We start from the raw sequence: 23,473 nt of genomic DNA, 5'->3' as shown, positions 1-23,473 counted from the left end.
GAGGAAAATCAGTCTATTTTATCGATTAGGACTTACAATAAACATTTTATAAAAATTGCATCCAAGAACTTTCCATAAACAGAAGTAAAACAAAGTAAATAAATAAGATAAAATACACCACATAAATAAAATAAAAAAGTTTACCAGATACAAAATAGTGGCTTAAATAACTGTCACATAATGAAAATAACATATGTATTTTTTAATTGTGATTTATATATTAGTAAAATTCTTACTTGTTAATAACATTGTTACGTGAGAGTATGATTTCCATATGGGTGAATGATGTTTCATATTTTATACAGTTTCATATTATACATACACAGATTATTCTTACTTTAATGTAGTATTTATAATATCTTTCAAGATTTAAGAAAGGATCATTTAGCATTTTAGTAGACAACTTAATGTTGTTTAATGAGCTTTCATGTTTCCAGCTACCAAATGTTCTAAGGAAGCCAAAATTAAAATTGAAGTGTGAAAATAATGTAATAATTATAAAATATATAAAATTTGAAATTCATTGATTTGTTTGAAGTTTGTAGTAAATGAATAAAAATTTTTAAAATATTCATAAAAGCTGAGAAAACCGTATAGCATTTACAAAAATAATTGTAAGAATTATTGCTAACTACCATAATACTGATTATGATCAGCAAATATTATTTTACACCTTCATTTTGCTGTGTGTCATACCATAAACACCATGCAAAAAAGTATTTACAGCCATAATGCTTACATAAAATGAATTTTAATCATAGAATAATAATATAAATTGTAATTAACAACTCAAGCTTCAAATAAAGTTATAACTGTATGCGAAATTTCTCACATCTCAATGTGTAGGTGTCTGAGGATTTTATTCTTAAGAAATTTAACGCTTGCATTCAGTTTCAGCTGTAATTGAGTGTTTCATGTAAAGGAAGCAATTTTTCTCAATTCTTTTAAACTACTTTCACTAAATAGTTGTGTCATTATTCTAGTTCAAAGATCTTCAATTTTAGCTATTTGGCACTTCTTTATTTTATCTGTTTGATAACTGGAAAAATTTTGAGAATGATATTAAACTTGAACCTGATTCTCACTTATTTTGCTCTTCCTGAAGTGTTTTTACTTTATTAACTTTTCTTTGTAGAGATGAAAGATTTGGCGTGGATGGCAAGTCAGCATTACCTGTTTTGGCTTTAAAAATGGGACTTCGAGAGGAAGGTACAATCTTTTGTATGCTATTAACACTCTCAGTGTCAGAAATATCTTCAAAAGTAGGATTAATGTAAGAGGAACGTAGACTGCTGCTTGGTGTCCCAAATGCTTTGTCTAATATAGCCACTTGATGACGCATAGATAACTGAGGAGTGCCCATTCTCATAGGAAAATTAAATTGATGGCAGGAAGTTCTCCTCTTTAAAGCTTCAAGAGCTTCAGGGTTTTTGCTCAGTCTTCTCACTTTGTTTGTGAATTTAGGATCTAAAGCACGTAAAACGAGAAAAATTTTAAAATGTAAGAATTAAAAAGCACACATGGTTAAAATCAAATCAAATCAAAACGAAATATAATGTTTAAAGTTGACTGCTAAAACACTTCTGCAGATAGGTTATCTGCAAAAGCACCTGTTTTATAAATGTTTAAAACATGGTTTTATCCTGTCAGTGTTAAACATTGTATTTCGTTTTAAATAAGAAATTAATAAACATATTTTAAAAAAGGCATTACATTACTGCTGACCCTTGAATTATACAGGTTTGAGTTCTGTGGCTTTGCTTAAACACATATTTTTTAAATAAATGTATTCAAAAAATTTTTAGAGTAATACGAAGACCTAGCAGACAAACAATGTTAACTACATATATTTAGAAATGGAGACAAGATATGTGGTGCCACTGACGATGAATAAGCAAGGCTAAGTAAAAAAAATGAACTGTAATTCATATTGAGCTATTGACATAATTCTGCAGCCATCTTCTCCGGATATTGAAATGATTTCAGGTGTCATGAGTGTCTGTTAAAAATACACTGTATGACTCTTATCATCTTCTGAACTATTCAGTAATCAATAAATTTCGCCATTTTAGTAAAACTCGATTTTCGATAATTCTTGGTGAGTTTATACTCTGTCTGCTATATTCCTACGAACTATAAGTAAAACAATAATTTGCACATGAAATGTATCTATTTATCTGGCATTGGTCAGAAGAAATAGAAAAGTAATTGCACATTAAGAAAACGTTGAATTGCACGAAATGTACTACAAATTTTTCAAGCATTTCTTTTGCAATAAAATTTTCATTTTTAGTATCTACATGTAGCATCAACGACTTTGTAGCACATAGAGTAATATTAATATAGGTGATGAAAGACAGACAATTCATCATTTAAGCAGATGATAGAATACTATAGAACAGGAATTCCGAATGGGGTCAATAGCCAAATATGCACCAGTAGTTGACCAGCATAATCAAGATGCCATTGATCACAAAAACAACAACAACATATACATATATATATATATATACTATATGTAAAATTAATAATTAAATGATTACTACTATAAAGTTATATTGTGTAGTACGGAAGATATAATATAAAATAAACTATTTCATAAATTTTAAAAATCAATACTATTTTTAATACATACATGTTTATGCAATGTGTGTAATATCAAAGAGTGCAAAATCGTAATTTGCTTCTCTACACCGAAGTATGCCGGCTCTTCTAGGGGTAACTAACTATTTGCAGTCTTTTATAAACCTTTTTAATACCATGATAGAATTTTTTTCTTTTTTTTTTTTTTTTTTTTTTTTTGAAGTTGACAAACTTACGGGATACAATTAATAAAATTAAAAGACACGCATTCTACTTAGCTTATATATATTCGTTTTTCAGTGCCACACAAAATTTCAAGGAAGAGACAACACTCTCATTGAAGCTAGTGATTATCTTCGTTTTTCATTCTAAAGTGTTGACTTGTTTACGTCAACATTGAATTGAAAAGTATTCCATTATTTTGATAACTGAATACGATTGTCTGTTATAGAAAAGAATTGTACTTCCTCAGAAGGTATATTGTTATATACAAGTCACTTGGAAAATTTAGAAGATTTCAATGTTCACTTATGTTCACTTTCAAAGCACTGAAAATTCGAATGTTTCAGCATGGATCATAAACCTCTGAACTGCGATATATCTGATGCTGATATTTTGATGCAAGAAGAGGTGATGGTATTGAAGAAGTATGTTCAAGTCTTATTCCAAACATACAGATATACTAAGTTTTGGAAATCAAAAGTCATCCCAGAGCAACATCTCAAAATAAAAGTTATTAATGAATTAACATTATTAACTTTTTCCTTACCTAGTGAAAACCGGCTTTAAGCAAGTCAGTAATTTACCACGGGAAACAAGAGACAGATTGAATATTTTTGACAAGACGATTTATGAATTAAGTTAGAAATTTTATGCCAAACATTAAAAAAAAAATTGTATCAATACATCAAGCGCAGTCATATTAACATCAAACATCTGTGCAGTTAGAATCCATGATTTTGGTTCTGAAAGCTTGTTTGTATTTGTAGAATCAAAAACAATAGTAATACAAAGATAATAAACAGAAATCAAATGAACAAAAATTTTGAAAGAAAAAAATGGTTTATTTTTATTTCAAAACTTTTGTTTATATTCTTAGTCTAATTGTTGTCTTGAAATGATAATTATTTGTATTATGATTATGTATGCTGTATATAGAAAAATGTAAGGAAGAAAACCACTTTTTTAAAAAGGTTAACACAAGAAAAGGATGGGAATACCTGCTATAGATGTAATTTTTCTTTATTACTTTAATGTAAGAATGCATACAATATGTGCTTGTCTATTATTTATTTTACTATGGCTTCGAATCAAAAGCAGGATATTAGTTATTGAGTTTCAAGGATTTAAAAATTATATGCAGATTTCGAATTGCAGGAAGTATTGGTTTTTAACTCTTGCATATTTTAAGGGTCAACAATAGTTATTAATAATACATCAGAGTCAAGATCTATATCAATATTGTGTGAAAGCAATTTTTTAAAAGCAAAATTTTGACTAAAACTTATTTATCAGCGACTGTATTTTATAACATGACATAAATACCAAAACTTCTTAAGCTGCTATTTATAATGCACTAGATAACACTTTTGCACTTCCACATCCTTTATATCTGGACTGTATATTATCATGGAAAAATAAGATTTACATATCCAGTATATCCCTTTATTGGATGCAAGTAATACATATGCTTGACATTTAACGCTTGCACAAAACAAAAATTTTCAAAGATGAACATGAAAATGCCACATTAAGAGAAATAAACTGACTTTTTGTATAAGATATAACATTTGTGAGAATTTAGTATGCAGCATCTCAATTAATCTGGGGATATATCAGACAAGATATCATATACTTGCTTCATATGTAGATGAAAGAGAAATGGGGCTGAAACAGCTTATAAAATTACTCAACTAACAGAATGAGAGAAGAGTGTTCCGCAGAAAATGAGGCTGGCAATCCTTTTATCCTCCTTACTTTAAACTTGCAAGAGCCTTAGGCACATGTATATTAAAAAGACCTCCATGTTATGAATTGAATCAGTCACGTGGTTGTTTAGCATACTTTTGGAACAATGTGCCTCTGGACACTGTCAAAAATGCTGGAGATCAGTTGGCAGTTTATCGGCTTACATATCCTTGATTCTCGACCAGCGGAATACAGTGGTAGAAAAAGATAAAACAGCCCTCAAAATTACTGAACTAATAGAGAGAATGAAAGAAGATAAATTTGCAGAAAATGAGGCGGGAAATCCTTCTATCCTGTTTATTTGTAATTTGCGAAAACCTTAGGCACCTGTATACTAAAAAGATCTCCATTTTCTGAGTTACACTGGTCATGCAACTATTTAGCATATTATTGTAACAATGTACCTGTGCACGCTGTTACCAATGCTAGAAATCAATTGACAGTTTATTGGATCACATATCCTTGATTCAGGACTAGTGGAAAACAATTGTAGGAAAAGATGAGTGTGAACCAGACAACAATAGTTGTGACGAATGTCATAGAATGGATCTGCTTTTCTGGAGTTTGTCATGGTTATTTTCAAGAAAACTTTGATTATAGCTAAATATCTTGGACAATTCTGAGTTTCCAACATGTTCACTATACTTTTCTATTTTAACAGCATATCAAATACCATACTATTAGGGTTGTAAAAAGATGGTTTGAACCTCTGTGGAAATGCTGAATTGAACTGTCCATATCTTTTAGAATGACAGATATGGGTAATGAGAGGGATCTTTGAGATAAAATCGATTATCGATATGTCAAGATCCCCGAATGAAAAAAGCTAAATCTGGAATGAAATGGTGGCTGCTTTTACCTGATATTTTATGACAGTTAGGTGGAGAGCATGCCCCAGAGATCAAGGTTTAGCAGCTATCGAAACAAATGTTTAAAAATTCAATTCAAATACGTTTTTTTGCTTATTATCTAGTATCTAGAAGTTAATGGTTACAGTGCATATAAGATCATGTGATACTTTTAGTCAAAATAAGAGATACTTAAATTTTTGGATGAGGTTCACTGAATAGAAAAGTATGTATATAAAAATTGCTTTCCATGCCGAATTATTCAAATAAAAAAATCGTCCTCACGTGACTCAAATTACACTACATATCACCGATTAAAAATTTTGCGCCTCAATATACAAATACTGTTAAAGACACCTCTGCATATCAAATGTCCGGATGCTAATTTCGAAAACATATTTTGGATACATGATAGAAGAAATTTCTTGTTAGAATTTTCGTCGTAAATAGATCATATAAAAATTAAAATGTCATTTAGTTTTTAAAAAATAATGTGGCCATAATTGTTATATTCTTATTTTTCGAAGACGAATCTTCGAAATACATCTATATTGTTTAGAGGTTAGAGATTGATGGGATTTAAGGGGGAAGGGGAGGAGAAATATGCTTAACTTAAAAAGCCGAACATGAATTTGGAAATTCTTACCTTTGTCGAGAATCTTTTGCAAATCATGTTCAAGAGCAAAACTCAGAGATCTGAACTTTAGTTTTTCTCGTTGGGGTACGTCTAGGTATTGAGAAGTAAATCGTCTGCGTCTGTCTGGAGCAGCGTCAAGAACATTTTCAACAATTTCATCATCCTTTAAACCTTGTTTCTTTAGTAAATCAGTTATTTCCGAAAGTGTAATTTCCTCAACATCTCCGGAAGGCAAATCCAACAAATTTGTTGAGGCCAATATATGAGACATTGTTTCTAGTCTGTGAAACAGCATTCCAATAAATTGAATGATTAAAATTAAAGTAAAAAAGAAGACAAATACGAGATTTATAGGCTCCAGCTGAAGGTATTCTTCATCAATCCTAATTTCTTGGAATGCTGGAATATAAGTGATATTCGCTTTGCCACTGGTCGTAAGTGGCCATTTAATATGCAAAGTTTCTTTTTGCATCTGTAACAAGAAAACAATAAGGATGTACAAAGAATTAAGCATTAGAATTCCAAATACAACTTTGTTTCGGAGATCGATGAGCTGCCTGGATACTTTAGCTTTTTCTTCTGGATCATCTGCCAGGGGGTAAAGGTAAGTATTTATGAGCTCTGACCAGAATTGCTTTTCTTCATCCGATAATCTCTTCACTGTGCTTTTCTTGAGTGCTTTATCATACAGCCAGTATTCATTATTGTCCGTTTGATTGTTGGTATGCTCTTCGGGCACATCAGCTGGAAAATTGTGAAAAAGACATTTTTTGAGCAGTTTAATGTTTTGTTTATACAATATGCATTACTAAAGTGAATAAATAATTCTGCATTACCTACTTTTAAAAAAAGTTACTATGAAAAGGAAGCTATTACTTTCAACAATAAATTATTCTCAAATGAAAATAAATAGATCTCATTATAAAATGATATCCCTAGGCACTTGGCAAAAGTAGACTCTATGAGCAGGGTGATATAATATGCAAAAAGAATTTAGAACATATTTTTAGCAAATATTTTAAAATAAATATTGGCATTCAATTTATACTTTTAAATATTCAACAGTACAGTAATCATATTAATATTTTAAAGTGATTTGTGCAATCAGAATGGTTTTACTTTTTTATGTAAAATACGACACTCAAACATGAGTTAAATCCAAAACCATTTGAAAGAGCCAATAATATACGGTTTGATAATTAAATGATGAGTATTTGTTTTATTACCGCTAAGATAAAAGTGCCATTGACAAAGCAAAGCATGTAACACGAACGATCAGCTTTTATGATCTGTCAGCATTCCAATGCCACCTGCATTTCGTTAATGAAAGAATGTTGTTGCATTGGCAAAAAGAAGAAAAACATTTTTTTAATAGTTAGGAAATACGTCGACTGAAGCAATTAAATTGGTACTTTAAATATATAAAATGTTTAATGTGTGCGTTGCCAAATTTATGCGATTACTGTATACACAGGAATTACTAAGGAAAACGCTTTCACGAGTTAAATAAAATTAAAAAGGTAAAGTTAGCCAATATAATGTGGTTTAGGGAGAAAAACCAATTTTGTCTAAGATTTGTATTTAATAAAACGAATTCTGTTGTTCTGAAATTTTGTTACAAGGCTTTGTAGTTACTAGATATATGAAGTTAGAAATAATAATAAAATTTCGTGTATTTACTTTCTTGTTCTTGTAGTTCAGCATCACCTTCCTCGTCAGATTCATCTTCTTGTACTGCATCCAAGTCTTGTTTCATACCATGGATGGATGACCTGAAACATAAAAATAAATAAAAAAAAAAAAAAACATTTTGGTTCCTTTTCATTAGGTCAAAAATTAAATTTAGTTGATTGTATTATTTCGTGTCTTTGATAGGTATGTATATAAGCTATACAGTATATATATCAAAGATAAAGAAATCATTAAAAGGTAACGATAAGAAGAAAATGACTCTGTTTTTATGAAGTATTTTCTATTTCTCTGTTTTCTATAAAGTATTTTCTTTTCTTCTTTGTTGTTATCCTTTTCCTAATCTATGTCAGACAGTATCCTTTCGCATGATTAAACGATGTGAAGAATTTAAGCAGTGTTCCCACGTGCCTCTGAGGTGTAGTGGTTATCACAAAATAGTTGTAAGATCTGTGTGTTTCGATTCCCAACAACGGTACAGTTGACTTCGAGTTTTCTACTCTGAAAACTATTTACAGCGTAACCTAGAACAATAAGACCTTATTTAAAGAGTTTCGCTGATAATAATAGATATATAAACAATTGCAAATATTCGTTATTTAACTTCCGAAATTAGGCAACTGTTCCAAATTGCAAATTACTAAATGTATTCAGAATATCTTAATAATTAACAAAATTGCCGCTATCTGGACCAGTAATGGAACGAAAATCAAAGATTAAACTTAGAGTTAAATTATTATTTATTTTTATAAAAAGGTATATTCATGTTATTATAGCTCATAATATTCATTATACATGAACATTTTTTCTAAAAGTATAAGTACTGATACTTATATAAATTGTCTGAAATAAAACTTTCAAACTCAAATTCCAAAGAAAATTTTAAGTGAAAGAATTTATACTTCTTCGAAATTTAAGCATAAAAAAAAAAAAAAAAAAAAAAAAAAAAAAACATAATGTTAAGCAATTATTAACTACTGCTAATAGACTACAAATTAATGGCAAAGTAGACAGATTTAATCGAAATATGTTTCGGCTGGTTTATGTGATTACGGCAAAGCCTCGAACTCAAGCTCAGCTAAGGAAAGGCATGCCTTCGTGGAGGACTTCCTAAGGAATACTGATTCGTATACACGTTACACATGGGGAAAACCACGAAAACGCCCATGTAGCTAGCCCGTTCGCGGAACCTCGGACCGAACTACCAGTATTCAGCGACTTTACCGTCCGGCTGCTGGTGGGGTAATCAAACTGTGACAACTTAATTAAAATATAAATTCTTATCAAGGTAATATCGCATGGGAAACATTGTAGCCTCAAGTGACTAAAGAGTATAATAATACACCACATTCTGTAACAAAATTCCCACCATCTAGTTTAATGCATGGAAAATTATCATATGATCCATTAATCAAAATCTATATATCCTCTAATTGAAGAAGCTAGAAAAATTGCTCAGAAAAGGTCGGATGATTACCATAATATAAACAAGAAAATACATGACACGTATTTCAAAGCCTAGTTTCAAAGATTTAGGCATCTATGAAGAATTTCAGTATCCTAACACCAAAAGAGTTTCTCCTCCTTTCAGACCCTTAGAAAATGTGGAAACAAAATTCTGAAGTTACTTTTAAAATAGGTAAATCAAATTCTCTTATTAAAAAAAAAATTCCGAAATGGTGCATTATACTAGGCTCAGATCTTTAATCCAGCAAATGAATTTAAATTAACTGTTATAAATAGTAAAATATCTGTTGCAACTAAAAATTAATTGATTTGTATTTTCCAAATTATTTATTACAATAGCTTTAAACCTTTTAAAGTATCTGCAACCTGGATATAACTTTTTAACCAGATGAAGACTCTAAACTATAATTGTGATAAAGTATTCTATAATTTAATTCTCTGTCAATCTAGTTCCTATCACAACTTTCCCTTTCCTTCTTCCCAGAGTTTTTCCGTCCGAAATTTGTTGTATACCTTTCCTAAAACCTGGAGATGAGAAGAGAAAAAATTCTAAACCAATATTTACAATCTGGTCAAAATACAAGATATTTAGACGATTAAATATCGCACAGTACTCCAACCCTGTGATTCACATTATGTGTATTACTGCTTGTATCTTCTCTTTCGGGAAGATACAAGCAGTAACAGCACACGCCCTTCTCCGCAGTTAAATTTGTAAGATCTAACTTGAATATACAAGTTAGCCTTAATTTGAATTTGAATTTTCGTATATTTATGTTTATATTTGATGCATGTAATACTGAAGCATATTTATGGCATAATTCATAATTAATAACTTCAATACATTTATTTATACATTGCTAAAAGCCAGTTACTTTGTACAACGAACAAGGTCTTTATTTGCTATTTTATTTAAGCATCCCACAGCCATCAGCAAATAGTTACTACAGTCAAAAGGTTTTAATCCGGACTTCGCCGATTCCGGATTATCATTTTTTCCGGATTATAGATCATAAATTTAAATTTGGTAAGATGGCATGCAGAAATTATAAAATTAAAAATATGAAGCCGTAATTTATGAAATTAAGAGCAATTATGATCTAAAGGGTATCAATATTTACAAAAAAAAATGCTTAATATTTATTTATTTACTTTATTAAAAATTTCTTTCAACGCACGCATGCGTAAAGCATACATTACGCATAGTCGAAATTAGAAAATTGCAACCAGAAAACTATTTGATGTGTATTCATGATATTTATAATAACGAGGAATTTGATTTAAATCATATCAAAGACGGAGTACATCGAGATCAAATACTACATTTAGTAAGGAATTATCAGCCGAATAAAATAAAAACATCTGCCCTGAAGATAAGGATAGTGCTGACAGATCAACTTTCAGTTCATTGCGCGCCGCGACATTCCCCCCCCCCTCCCCGCAGAGTAGCGTGAAATTGATCAACAGATTTCGGAATGGTTAGAAAAACAAAGGATATGCCTTTATCCATTTTTTGTTTGATGGACATCGAAACATGCTTTCGCTTTGTAGATCCTTTGGCAGCTCCAGAATCGGAAATTCTTTATGACATAATCGAAAGTTCAAGCTTGCTTTTATAAAATTGCTCTAACAGTCTTCAAAAAATAATAAGCCGAATCCAATTCGAAGATTAAGGAACAACGCGATCTGCAACATTAACTGAAATAGATAATTAGATAATTTTAGCTTAGCTTATACCGTCTGTTATACATTAAACGCGCATGCGTTAAGGTATTATGCATGTGTTTACGCATGCGCATAAAGTTTGTAGCTTTGAGGTCCGGATTATAGATCATTCCGAATTATGGACGTCCGGATTAAAGACTTTTGACTGTACATTCATTCGCTTGTAGAGAGGATCTGCCTACTTTTATCAAAGTTTGTTTTGTTATTGTACTGTGTTTTATCACTTTTCTATATTTATTAATTTCTAAAGTTCATTTTACATTGCTTTACTGTAAGAAAATGTGGATTGTTTTATAATGAATAAATATATATTAATTTATTTATATAATTTAATGAAGATGCAAAATAATTTTTTTTTATTTTATACTGTATAAAACAGTTTTACGAAACATTTTCAAGAGAAGGAAGGGCTGTAAAAATGGCAAAATGATATTCAAGAATTTTGAACTTTTACAATTATTTCTTGGAAAATTTACGAGTCCAAATTTAGAATAATTCTTATGATATCTGCAGAGAAAATTTGAAGAAGCTTAAAAACTTATATTTTGAGAAAAAAAAAACTTGCAGACTTTTAAATTGGACTATACATTATATAATGTTAGGTTTTTGTATCGCATCTAATTTACATTTTTATATGTCGTTATTTTATATGAGAGACCTGATGAACAAAATGACGGAACATAGTTTGAAACCTAACGGCTATGTCCTCGAGGAAAATCATTTTCGTTCTGACTTTTGTCATTGAATTGTATATACTATATTATACAGAATGTTTATCCTCATACGCTAACGTTCTAATGTTTTTTGATAAAACGAGTTTCTATCGTTTGACCTTTTTCTTTTTAATCTAAAATATAAACACATATAGCGAACTTTTAATTTTAATTTGCAATAACCCCTTTTCTTCTTCATTTTGATATGGGTATTACCCCTTTTCACCCTTTACATAACAATGATGACGTAGATAATTCGCAACTTAAAATTTCCAAATCGAATCCTTCCTCCTGTTAATAAGCATCCATATTGGATAACTAAGCACTTTCCGGCTTGCTTGGATTAAAGTCACACGTCGCCACTCGCTTCTGTCTATCATCCATTGTCTTACGATGTGCTAAGCTGACAAAAGTATGGGGTTCATATTGCGCCCATAATGATGTGTGAATTAGTTATACTTTTAAAGAACTGTGTTATCCATTAATGTTGAATCTATACGCCTCCGTGTGTCTGTAAGTGTTAGCATTCTATCTACGCAGTAAAGGTTCTCCAATTTATTACAATGAGCCATCATTCTGTCTCTTCAATAAACCAGCTCCAGCCTATTATAGCGAGTAATCTATGACAGCTATTCCCAAACATATTACACACATACATACGTATACATTAGGTATATATATGTGTGTTCACTATGAAAGCGAAATTTTAATTTTAATTGGCAAAAAGTCCATCTTCTTCATTTTAATTTATTTCCCTTTTTTGTCCTAAAAGTAGTAACTATTTGTAACATTTTAATTTAAAATTAATTTGCATCATAAGTAATGCGGCAATGTAGATACCTTTTACTCAGTCACTGAATAAGATTTCTATTGAAATCAAAACTTTTTTTTTTTTTTTAATCTGTCTCACGCTTTGTTTTCTGAATGCGTCATTTTCTTGCTTCTTTCCATCAAAGTACCACGTCGCCGCTCTCTTCTGTCTATCATCCATTGTCTTACGATGTGCTAAGCTAACAAAATTTAAAATTGTTGGCTGCATATTGCGCCCATAGTGATGTGAATCAAACACTTTTTTTTCCAGTGGCGGGTACTTGCCTATAACGACCAGTTCTGGCCTTAGGAGTGACCTCACTCCTAAGGCCAGAACTGGTGGCCATTTTATTGTGGAGGCCACCGTTACCTCCTATGAAGGGACAGACAGTTTTACATCCATGCCTTCTCCAGAATTCGAACTCGGGCCTTTCCAGGTTATTAAAATACAATAAGCTATAGCCAGTATATTACAGCTATCTCCAAATCTATTTTACATATACAGGGTGTTTCATAGATCATGGGACAAACTTGGAGGGGTGGTGGAGCGTGCTAAAACATGCATTTTTTGTATAGGAATGTAGGGTCTAAAGTGATGGGTTAAGGCAGGAACGCAAAAAGACGACACAAGAGAAAAATATGTTTATGTACAAAATCAACGCAAAGTGCTTCTTTGCAGCAACACAATATTCACAATAGATGTTCAAAAAAAGAAACATTAACAGTGATAGGAACTACAGCAGTGATTGGCTGGCAATGCAGCGGTAGAGGGCGGTAGTGAGTTGTACAAACCACGATCCGATGCATCAGAGGATCATTCGCAACTCTGAATACGAGCGTGATGGGTAAGTTTACGCACAGAGAAAAAGCTGACATGCATCTCATGTTTGGTGCTACTAATGGGAACGGTAGAGCAGCGCTACGGTTGTACCAGGAACGGTTTCCGAACAGGCGTATGCCGAAGCACACAATGTTCGAGAGGTTGCATCTGTCTCTGTGTGAAAACGGGTCATTTGAAGCCACCTCTGACACTAGGAGTGGAAGAAGTACACGACAACCTCGCATTGAAGAATCCATCTTGAACACTGTGCATGAATCACCTCAGACAAGTACAAGAGCTATTGCACGTCGTCTGCAGCTGAGTCATTCCACCGTTTGAAGAGTATTGCATGAAAATGGTTTGCACGCATACCATTTGCAGAGAGTCCAAGCCTTGCAAGAGACAGATTACCCTCTTCGAGTTCATTTCTGTCCTTAGTTCTTACAGCAGTGTGCGGCGCTGGCGGATTTCCCATCAGATGTGTTTATCACGCACAAGGCAACTTTCTCACAGGACGGCATCTTCAATAGCCACAACATGCACGTGTGGGCAACTCATAATCCACACGGCACACGTCCACATGCATTCCAAACCCGCTTCTTTGTGAATATGTGGGCGGATATTGTTAACGACTACCTCATAGGCCCATACCTCTTACCAGCACGTACAAGTGGCTTATGTTATCATTGTTTTCTGCAAGAGGTGCTGCAGGATGTTCCGGCCGTCGTTCGTGATCGCATGTGATTCCAGCATGATGGTGCACCAGCCCATAACAACGTGCGGGTCCGCAATTTCTTGGATGGGACATTGGATTGGCCGTGGTGGACCCGTTCGATGGCCAATCCGTTCGCCAGATTTATTCAGCTTGGATTTTTTTTATGGGGCTATCTGAAGAGCATCATTTACGAAACTCCTGTTGACTCACCGGAGGATCTCGTTGCATGACTATACGTTGCAGCTGCAAGCGTGCGCGAAATGCCTGTCGTTTTTCAAAATGTTCGTCAATCCCTTCTGCGACGTTACCAAGCATGTATTACTGCTGGTGGTCGCAATTTACCTAAATACTAATATTTAAAACTGCCATATATCGAGCACCATTACAAGAGGGATAATATTTTACTTTACTTCTGATAGATAATAAGTAAAACTGTATTTTCATTCTTTATGATATAAGAGGATCATATTTGAGCATTTATTGTGAATACTGTATTGCTACAAAGAAGCACTTTGCGTTGATTTTATACATAAACACATTTTCCTCTCGTGTCGTCTTTTTGCGTTCCTGCCTTAACCCGTCCTATTAAACCCTACATTCCTAAAAAAAAAAAAAAAAAAAAAAAAAAAAAATGAATGTTTTAGTATGCTCCACACCCCTCGAAGTTTGTTTTAAAAGAAAAATGTATAATCCTATCAAGAATTTTCGCGCATTATGCAGCTGAAAATTAATTAGTAAATATATAGAGAAAGAAATCTAGAACCAATTCTTCACAAAGACCAAAAATTGAAATTCATAAGCAATAAATTAAAAAAATTCTAATAATGTACAAAAGAATTTAACAAATGTTAAAGTTCTTGAAACAAGTAAAACCCAAATTCAAAAAATTAATGAACAAAAACGAAAATGAAAGAAGACGAATTCAATTTAAATGCCACGTTATGAGGAACAGGAAACATTGAAACCAATTGAAATATCTCTTCCATAACAAATCCTTGCTTTTCAGTATCCAGAATTATCTGATGAACTATTCCAACGTATTTTCTGGCCCCTCCCCAAAGCGAAGGAAAATGATATTTTAACTTAAAACAAAAAAATAGCTTCCAATTTAAAAAGATTTTTCTATTCTAAAAGAATCTTAAATAACAATGAAAACTTACCTTTAACGTTTTGACTACGAATTTTATTAACATTTTTATTACTACATTACACATTTGGCAACTCATGTTTGTTCTTTTCTATATATTCATTTGTGTACAACGAGCAGAGTGGCGTCTTGATTTTCCAACTATTGGAAGATGATCCCAAACATTCAAAAGATTCGAAGTAATTTTTAACCCAGCACTAATTTTTAAACTTTTAGTGGGCCATGTATGTCCCGTTAGTAGTCAAAGGGCTAACATATAAAAAAATTAAATTTCTACAGTGAAAAAATTCTTTGATATTTCAAAATATTCTCAACACATATTTGAAGAGGGATTACTGAGTGATTACTTGTGAATTGCTTTAAAGATGACAGAAATAAGATTTCATTTAAGTTTCAAAAATTTGGTTAATTCTTTTTCAGATCCTCAGTATTTTATTTTTTGTGAGCTTTGCGGTTCTAGAAAATACCTAAATACTAATATTTAAAACTGCCATATATCGAGCACCATTACAAGAGGGATAATATTTCACTGTACTTCTGATAGATAATGAGTAAAAGTGTATTTTCATTCTTTATGATATAAGAGGATCATATTTACGGTTTAAGGTTATAGGCTTGCTAAAAATCTAACAACAATGCCTAACTTTAAGTTTTAAGAATATTAAAGGATAAATTATTAATCCTTAATCTTTAGCATTAAATATATATATTATAAATAAATATTTATTTATAACAATACCACTTTGAGCTTTGATTAAAAAAATCGCATTAATTTAATTACGTGAAATTAGATATATGTTACAATTTGAGCTATAGTGCATTTTATATCTTCATACGAGGCCTTATATTCGTCTTTTGAAAAACGTTACGAGCAGCGACAAACTAGTAATCGATACTCTGTTAGCTGTCAGTTCACTTTAGATGGATCGATATTCGTTTTGCCTTTGTGCACTGTCATCATGGCATTGTGTATATGAAATAGCTGATTTTTTATCTAAAGACACTTTAAATTTACACACTGACATAGTACATATATGTATTCCAAAGAGTTACTAAAAGTCCTTTTATAAGCAGCTTTTAACCAAGTGGAAATGAATATATTTTATCTTGTACTGCTGGACACATCAAAAACTTCTTTTTTTCTATTAACCACAGACTAAAACTACATTTCGAGCAGTTCTTTAATTATTTTAAAGTATTTCAGCTTTTATCTGATCAAAGTACATTTGCAAATTACCTGTTTCCTCCCAATATAAGATCTGGTAACTTATCTGAGTGTTCGAAAAAAGTATCTCAAGATGTGGAACATTTAATTTTTTCCCGTTCCACTTTCGACTATCCTAGATCAAGGTTCTCAACCCAGGACGAAATTCTCCCAGGGCAATTTTATAATTTCAGGGGGATGCTGTCATCCTTTTGTTAATTATTCAGTTTTAGTTAATGATAATAAAAAAAAAATCTATTTTTATCCAAGTTTTGGTATTTAACAACATTATTTATACTTGTTGCTGTTTAATTAACAAAATACTTAAAAAAATAATCTAAATCTAAATAAATGCATACATGTATTTTTAGAGTTTTGGAAAAGGGGTGGAATGATCTAGCAATAGTGAAAGGGGTGCACAGGTTCCCCTTTCACTATTGCTAAATGCTCCAAAACAGGTTAAGAGCCACTGCCCTAGATCATGCTTGCAGAACAAATTTAAAAACCTAGGTATCAGTGAACTTATTTGTTTTTGTGAAGTCTAGAATGTTGTTCTTCCTTTTCGTTTGTTTTATTTACGTTGAGTGTTTTAATTTTGTAAGCCCCATGTTGTATTACATTGTGGTGCACGAGAAGTTTGAATACATAGTAACAAAAATATAAGTTAGCGCTGTTCAGCAAATAGAAAGGATCAGAGTTATGATCTAGTACATACTTTTTTTTTTCAGACTTACGTATGGTCTTCTGTCATTAACGAAATTTCTTTTTATAACAAAAAATATTATATTTGCTATCTTCATTGCTATATTCAGCTCCTTATTAGTATTTTAAATGAAATATTTATTATAAATCTTATTTAGTATCTATGCACAATAAAACAGGAAGATCATAGATTCATACATATTTCCTAGAAGTCATTATTCTTCGTATATTACAAAACAAGATTGAGTCAGAGAGATACACAATAACCTTCTCTTAGCAAAGAAATAAAGTAATTTTACCTTCGCCGGAATCCTGGCACTCGAACCACAGAAGAATCAATTTGTCTTTGGAGATGACGGATGCTGTCATTCATCTTTTCCAGATGAGCTTCAATTTTCACCATATGTAGATTCGATGGCTCTGGTTTAGGGTAAGTACAGCACATACAACGGAACAAGTTGGCAAATCCGAAGGATATACTTCCTTCTTCTTCCTCTTGTCCCTTGCTACCAAAGTTGTTCAGCCAGTCAAACAAGCCACCCTTCTTTTTTGACTAAAATATGTAAAAAAAATGTGTATATTAAACAAATATATTACATATATTTGCGTATAAACATAAATACTTTCTAACCGAATCTTTATCAGGAATTCAGGATATTCTGCTTGAAAATGCTGCAAAAGTACTTCATTAAATGTATAAAAAAAATTTTTAATGTTTGAATTAATGACTTATGGAAACAAAATAACCAAGTTATATTTGTTTTAGGTTTTTACATACATATGATAATTCTAAATTAATTTTTGTTTTAAAGCAGTAGTTAGATTCCTCGAAAACTCACGGAAAAGAAAATCTTGTTAAAAATAATCCATGTAGCAAACTGAAGATTGTTTTTGGACATAAAACTTCAGCGTGAACAATGAGTTGATTCCAAACAAATCATAATAAAACATTTAATATTTAGTTAAAGTGATTTTCATTCATTTAAACACATTTCATTTAATAGCTTTGGTATTTTTTAATTTTGCTATTAATTGTGCCCGTATTCGGGTGAGATTATAGCACATCTTTCATTGAATTAACAATGGTAAACGAGTATCGCTCACCTTTTTGCATATCCAAAATGTTGGCGCCGTTTTGGAAGTGACGGACTCATTTTCTGGAAAATTTGTTGCTATAATAACCTATGAAGGGCTGTGACATATGAAGAATCTTTCTTATTTTTAGCTCGAAAGATGTTAAATGTTCATATTTCTCATACAGTTACAAACGTTTATGTTTTCTTTAGAATCCGAAGCCAAGTACAACAATATGCCAACCAGCGGTTATAAGTATATATCGCGTATCGCTCAAACCCCCAAACCAATCATTTTATACTACATAGAGAGATATGTAAAGTAAATTATCCTTCAGAAAGAAAACATTCAACTTACCTGTACCCACTACAATAGATAACATCTTCAAAATATGCACCTGCACAACTATGTCTATCGCAATGTATATCATGTAATTTAATCCCTTTTACTTGAGCTAATTTAACGCTGAAAGGTTAGGAGTACCGTTGATGCCGTCGCCGGTGGCAGTCCTTGAAGTGCTCACTGGAGTTACAATTTCCATCACGACCTCGAGAAAATGATGCCAGAATGTTGTTAGTTTTCTAGTTAGTGTGTGGTACTTACTTAGGGTAAATATTAGGTGGCCCCCCTCACTTCTACATAACATAACATAAATACTAGTTTAAATTCTAAAGACGTACAAGAGATACACATTTTGTGCATTAAAATCTCTAAAACAAAAAGCTACGCAATCATACTTAAATACTCTTTCAAGATCTCAAATATTGAAGAAAGATGTATATATATACATACATATATATATATATGATTTACAAAGGGAGGTTTAATTCAATCTTTCGCTGCAACTCTCCGACACGAGATACATTCACTAAGTTCAGACTAGAATTATTATTAATCGCATTTCATGCGGAGCTCTGACAGACGTGTTCACACTCTAGACATTAAATGCGCTTTATAGCATGCTATTTAAGTATGTTCGCGTAGCTTTTATTTTAGAGATTTTAATGCACAAAATGTGTATCTCTTGTACATCTTCAGAGTTTAAAACTCCTTTTCCAATATCCGTTTTTCGAAATCCTATTAGGAGATACTAAAGATTAACGACCAATCTCCTCCTAAAAAAAAGGGAAGTGCAGGAAAGAAGAAAAGAAGACGTGTGTTGTCTCAACAAAATTAAGTTCTTGCAAAATTTGCTATCCGGATGATAGAAAAAACTTTTCGAATCCAAAAAATCGAAATTAAGTACAACTAGTTTTTATTAATTCTCTATCACGATCTTCTTACAGATGTTACAGATAAATTAAATTTCTTAAATCTAATATTGCAAGAAATGATAAATATGTATCTGTAACGAAAGCCTCGTAAGTTCATTTAAATAGAAATTCTTTTTGTTCTCATTTACAGACAATGTCTATTATCCTTTCCTCCAAAAAATGAAGGAAAAAAGGATGATTGCGAGTTTGTGTTTTCTCGTCTGGAGTTGTAATAACTGTAGCATCCTCTGTTACCATTCATTCAGGCATGTTTAGTATTTAGTGCATATGTATATTTTAGCGCGTACTAATCAGCGAATATTGATTATAGCCATTTTATGATCAGGTACCCGCTGTGAACTGAAGGCGAGGACATGCTGAAGTATTAAGCCATATTTTTTTTTTTTTTTTTTTTTTAAGTCAGCAGAATGTTTTTATATTCATTACTTGCATTTGTATCTAAAAAATGGTTTGATACAATTTAAAAATTGTACTTCTATAAAAAATATACTTCTTTTATACAATTTAAACATTGTATAAAAGAAGTATATTTTTTGATAATTACAACATATAATTTGAACACTTAAATTTGCATTGGATAAAAATTTAAAATTTTATGAAAGACTTATATTATTGGTAATTTTTATGTATATAATACGTATTATAACATATTACTGATAATGACCGAATTTCTTCCATTCTAGTGCACTGAAGCAATCCTGTAGTTGTCAACTTCAAAAATGCAATATATTGGTTCATCCGGTATTACTACATGACACTTTATTACAATTTGAAGGATACGGGGGTAAGTAATAAATTGCCGATTTCCGATATCTGTGTATACTCTTCTTGTCTTATTTTCTTGATGGGAAAAGCTGCCATGAAGATTTTAAACTAAGAAATCTTAATATAAGAGGTATATCAATATATGACTGTATTATTTAGATTATGGTTAAGCACGCAAAAGGGCAGGTTAAGCCTTTGCGGAGAACTTTTTAAGAGACGCTGGCTAGTATTTATGTTACCTATCTTTTATAAGGCTAATTCTACGCTATGCATGTTCTGGGCACGGCGTCAGTCTCAAATCGGACTCCTAAAAACTTCAGGTGGTACAAAATAAGATTATGAGAAGAATCGTAAATGGTCATTACTTGATCAGAAACAAACTGATGATAACTTGAAATCGATTCTATATTGGACCAGATTCTGTAATGAGATTCTATAATCAGACCAAATTTCTATATTTAGATAATGAGTGTTTCAGCAACATTGGACTGAGCTGTGGTGCTGGAAATTTGTCAGAGACCTTAATTATCAAACCATTCCAGAAGAGAATTTAGTCAGAGTATTTGCTACGCACATACTTAGAGACCATAATTTTGTAAACAAGCTTGGATTGCCAACTTTTATTTAGTTTCTTGCGTGCCTTGACTTTTCTCTCATCACTCTCCATCTAATTGGCATCTCTACAGCACAGGAGACAATGGTCGAGAAAGTCATATGTCCGCGGAATTTTATTTAGCTTATTTAGGCCCCTCTTAGGAAACAAAAGTTACTTCATATTCCGTATCCGTATGCATGTTAAACCTGAAGAAAACCGCTAAAACTATACAGTCATTTCATTCGCCGGCATTTCAACACGGTTTGAAATACCAGGCTCGAGCGATTTCAGCTCTCGGCTACTAGTGACCTGCACAATTATAGCATAGTGGCATAAAGGCATAATAATCAATAGAGGCATGTAAATTATAAATGTATACATACATTTATACATATAATTTGCGTACAGTCAAGTTTAGGTTTTTTTTTTTTTTTTTTTTTTTTTTTTTTTTTTTTTTTTGTGAGTGATTTTAGGACTACTCTGATTCGAAGAGTATGAAGGGAATGATATCATCTTTCTATTATCGAAGTCATAGTTTCTGTCATTTCACTCTTCGGGGCAAGCATGCATATTTCTGCTTTCTTGTGGAAACATGAAGAATCAATGGTAGGGATGAAGTCCTGTACCTTTATCAGATATCACATAGAGGTATTATGTGTTGGACTTGTGTTCATTATTCCGCAGGTGCAACAGAAGATAATTTCTTCTGAAAAGTAATAATGTTTATCCTTATGGAACTAAACTGAAAAACAAATACACCACAAATAGGAAAATGTACATAATTTTCAGCTCAAAATAATTAAAAGTAAAATAAGGTTAATGAACCTGCGAATTACCAGAAAAATTCATTATTTTATAAAAATTTAGCTTCTAAGTTAAGCATTTTAAGCATTACATTTCTTTTGTTATGAAAGATATCACACTTACTGGTTGTGCGAGTAGTACTTGTGCTTGTAAGCGTTCATTTTCCAGCTGTTTTTTAGTTTTCTTTGTCTGGACTTCTCTTGTGCCCCACGACACAACATGCAAATTGATGATGGAGTACAAAGCAAGAAGCAGGTACATAGAAGGAACGCTCAAGAAGTACAATAGTCCATGAGCGACGCACCAAAACTCTTGAGGATGCACAAGTGCAGCAGTGAGAAAGGTCCCTGTCATCGAAAGGATAAAGATAGCTGATGGCGATGTGATGCCATCCATCACTATCTGAAGGGCAACTCCAACCAAAACTGCCATCATGAGAAGTGCGTAGAGAGCACTAAAAATTTGAGCCATCATGATCTAAAGTATAAGCAGAAGTTATTGTATTGAATTTAAACAGTAATATATATATTTATTTATGGCAAGGGTTTCCTTTCATATATTTGAAGAAAACAAAACAATTTTTTTTGCTTAGCATTAAAAAAACCCTTTCTGCTGTAAGTAAAGTGTGTTTATGTTTACAATTTTCTTCAAATTATATACCAAAAAGTTGTTGATATCATGCAGCAGTAGTATTTAATTAAAAGCATCTCGATACTGCAGCTAATTTAAAGAGAATATAATTCATGAACTGCGACAGAAAAAAATTAGAACAATTGCTTTATACATATGGGGAAGGATGGTCTAACACGACAAAATTAATTTTCGTATCTCCTTCAGTTTCTTCATGCTATTTCAGATTAGGTTCATTGAAATAATGAGGAATGCTAATATGTAACTGGTCTATGGTGCAACGTTAGAGAATAGTTTAGTGATACAAGAATTGCACATAATTGTTAGATTAACATTATACAAACAATTTATCCTAAAATAAGCAATTTATATTAACTATACTTACTTTGTTTACGACACGTGACAGAATCTATTAAGTTCCGTATAACATATATAAAAGAATATTATAAGCTAGGTGATAAGTACAATACTAAAAGATTTATTATTATTTTTATTATTGCTGTACATCGGAGTTGCATTTACATTTTTACACCTTAATGTGTTATTTTGTGCGGACGCGTCGGGAAACTGGAACAGAGAATTGAGACTAAAAAATTTTTTTAGGACAACTTATCTAATTAATTAAAAAAAAATTCGTAACGCAAAGTTTCAATTGTCTGTTTCGGCGAAACGCGTAATGGAGTTAGCTTGGTTCGACGTTCAACCAGAAATTTCCCTCGAAAAGCCAGGGTGGACCTCGAGTTGAGCTAATTTACCGTTTTCCGCTTTTAAAATTTTTATATGTTTTAACTTGTTCCATTGATTGATTTTTATATGTGTTAACTTGTTCCATCGATTGGTTTTTTGCTATGTTTTATTTTTTGCCTTTAACTTGTTTCCAACGATTAGTATTTTACTGTGTTTTATAATTTACATTTTATTTCGCATGTAGCCTAATATTTTACCCTTCAATGTCATTGTTTTTTAAAAAAAATTGTGTTGAACTTTTTCTTGGAGCCACAGATCCTGGTACCTTTTTGGCGAGCTAACTACAATTTCTCTTCTCATATATAAAAGAATAATATACAAGTAAGAAATAATTTTCTGATAATAAGAAAAAAGTGAGAAATATCAACATTTTTAGTGTAATATATATTACAGTCAAAAGTCGTTAATCCGGACACCCATAATCCGGAATGATCTATAATCCGGACCTCAAAGCTACAAACTTTCTGCGCATGCGTCAACGTATAATGTTTTCACGTATGCGCGTTTAATGTATAACGGACGGTATAGGCTAAGCTAAAATTATCTAATTATCTAT

The 23,473-nt window shown here is 31.8% G+C and overlaps 1 protein-coding gene across 3 annotated transcripts in view; it reads right to left on the bottom strand.

Moving 5' to 3' along the window:
* Positions 1–732: 732 nt before the first annotated feature.
* Positions 733–23,473, bottom strand: part of LOC118192313 (chitin synthase chs-2-like) — a 112,836-nt gene continuing 90,095 nt past the window's right edge. For all 3 annotated transcript variants that reach the window (XM_085810864.1, XM_035363253.2, XM_035363254.2), the window contains exons 15-19: positions 21,664–22,017; positions 17,328–17,581; positions 7,717–7,808; positions 6,046–6,780; positions 733–1,467 (exon numbers count right to left, since the gene is read on the bottom strand). In XM_085810864.1, coding sequence (XP_085666990.1) covers positions 1,082–1,467; positions 6,046–6,780; positions 7,717–7,808; positions 17,328–17,581; positions 21,664–22,017 — 1,821 coding nt within the window. In that variant the 3' untranslated portion in view covers positions 733–1,081. The remainder of the gene's footprint in view (positions 1,468–6,045; positions 6,781–7,716; positions 7,809–17,327; positions 17,582–21,663; positions 22,018–23,473) is intronic.

The sequence above is a fragment of the Stegodyphus dumicola genome, chromosome 2, assembly GCF_044657685.1.
Source record: "Stegodyphus dumicola isolate Sdum_Otavi_A_Nest chromosome 2, ASM4465768v1".
NCBI classification, from domain to species: domain Eukaryota; kingdom Metazoa; phylum Arthropoda; class Arachnida; order Araneae; family Eresidae; genus Stegodyphus; species Stegodyphus dumicola.
The sequence above is the reverse complement of the archived record's forward strand: the minus strand, read 5'-3'. Positions and strand labels throughout refer to the sequence as shown.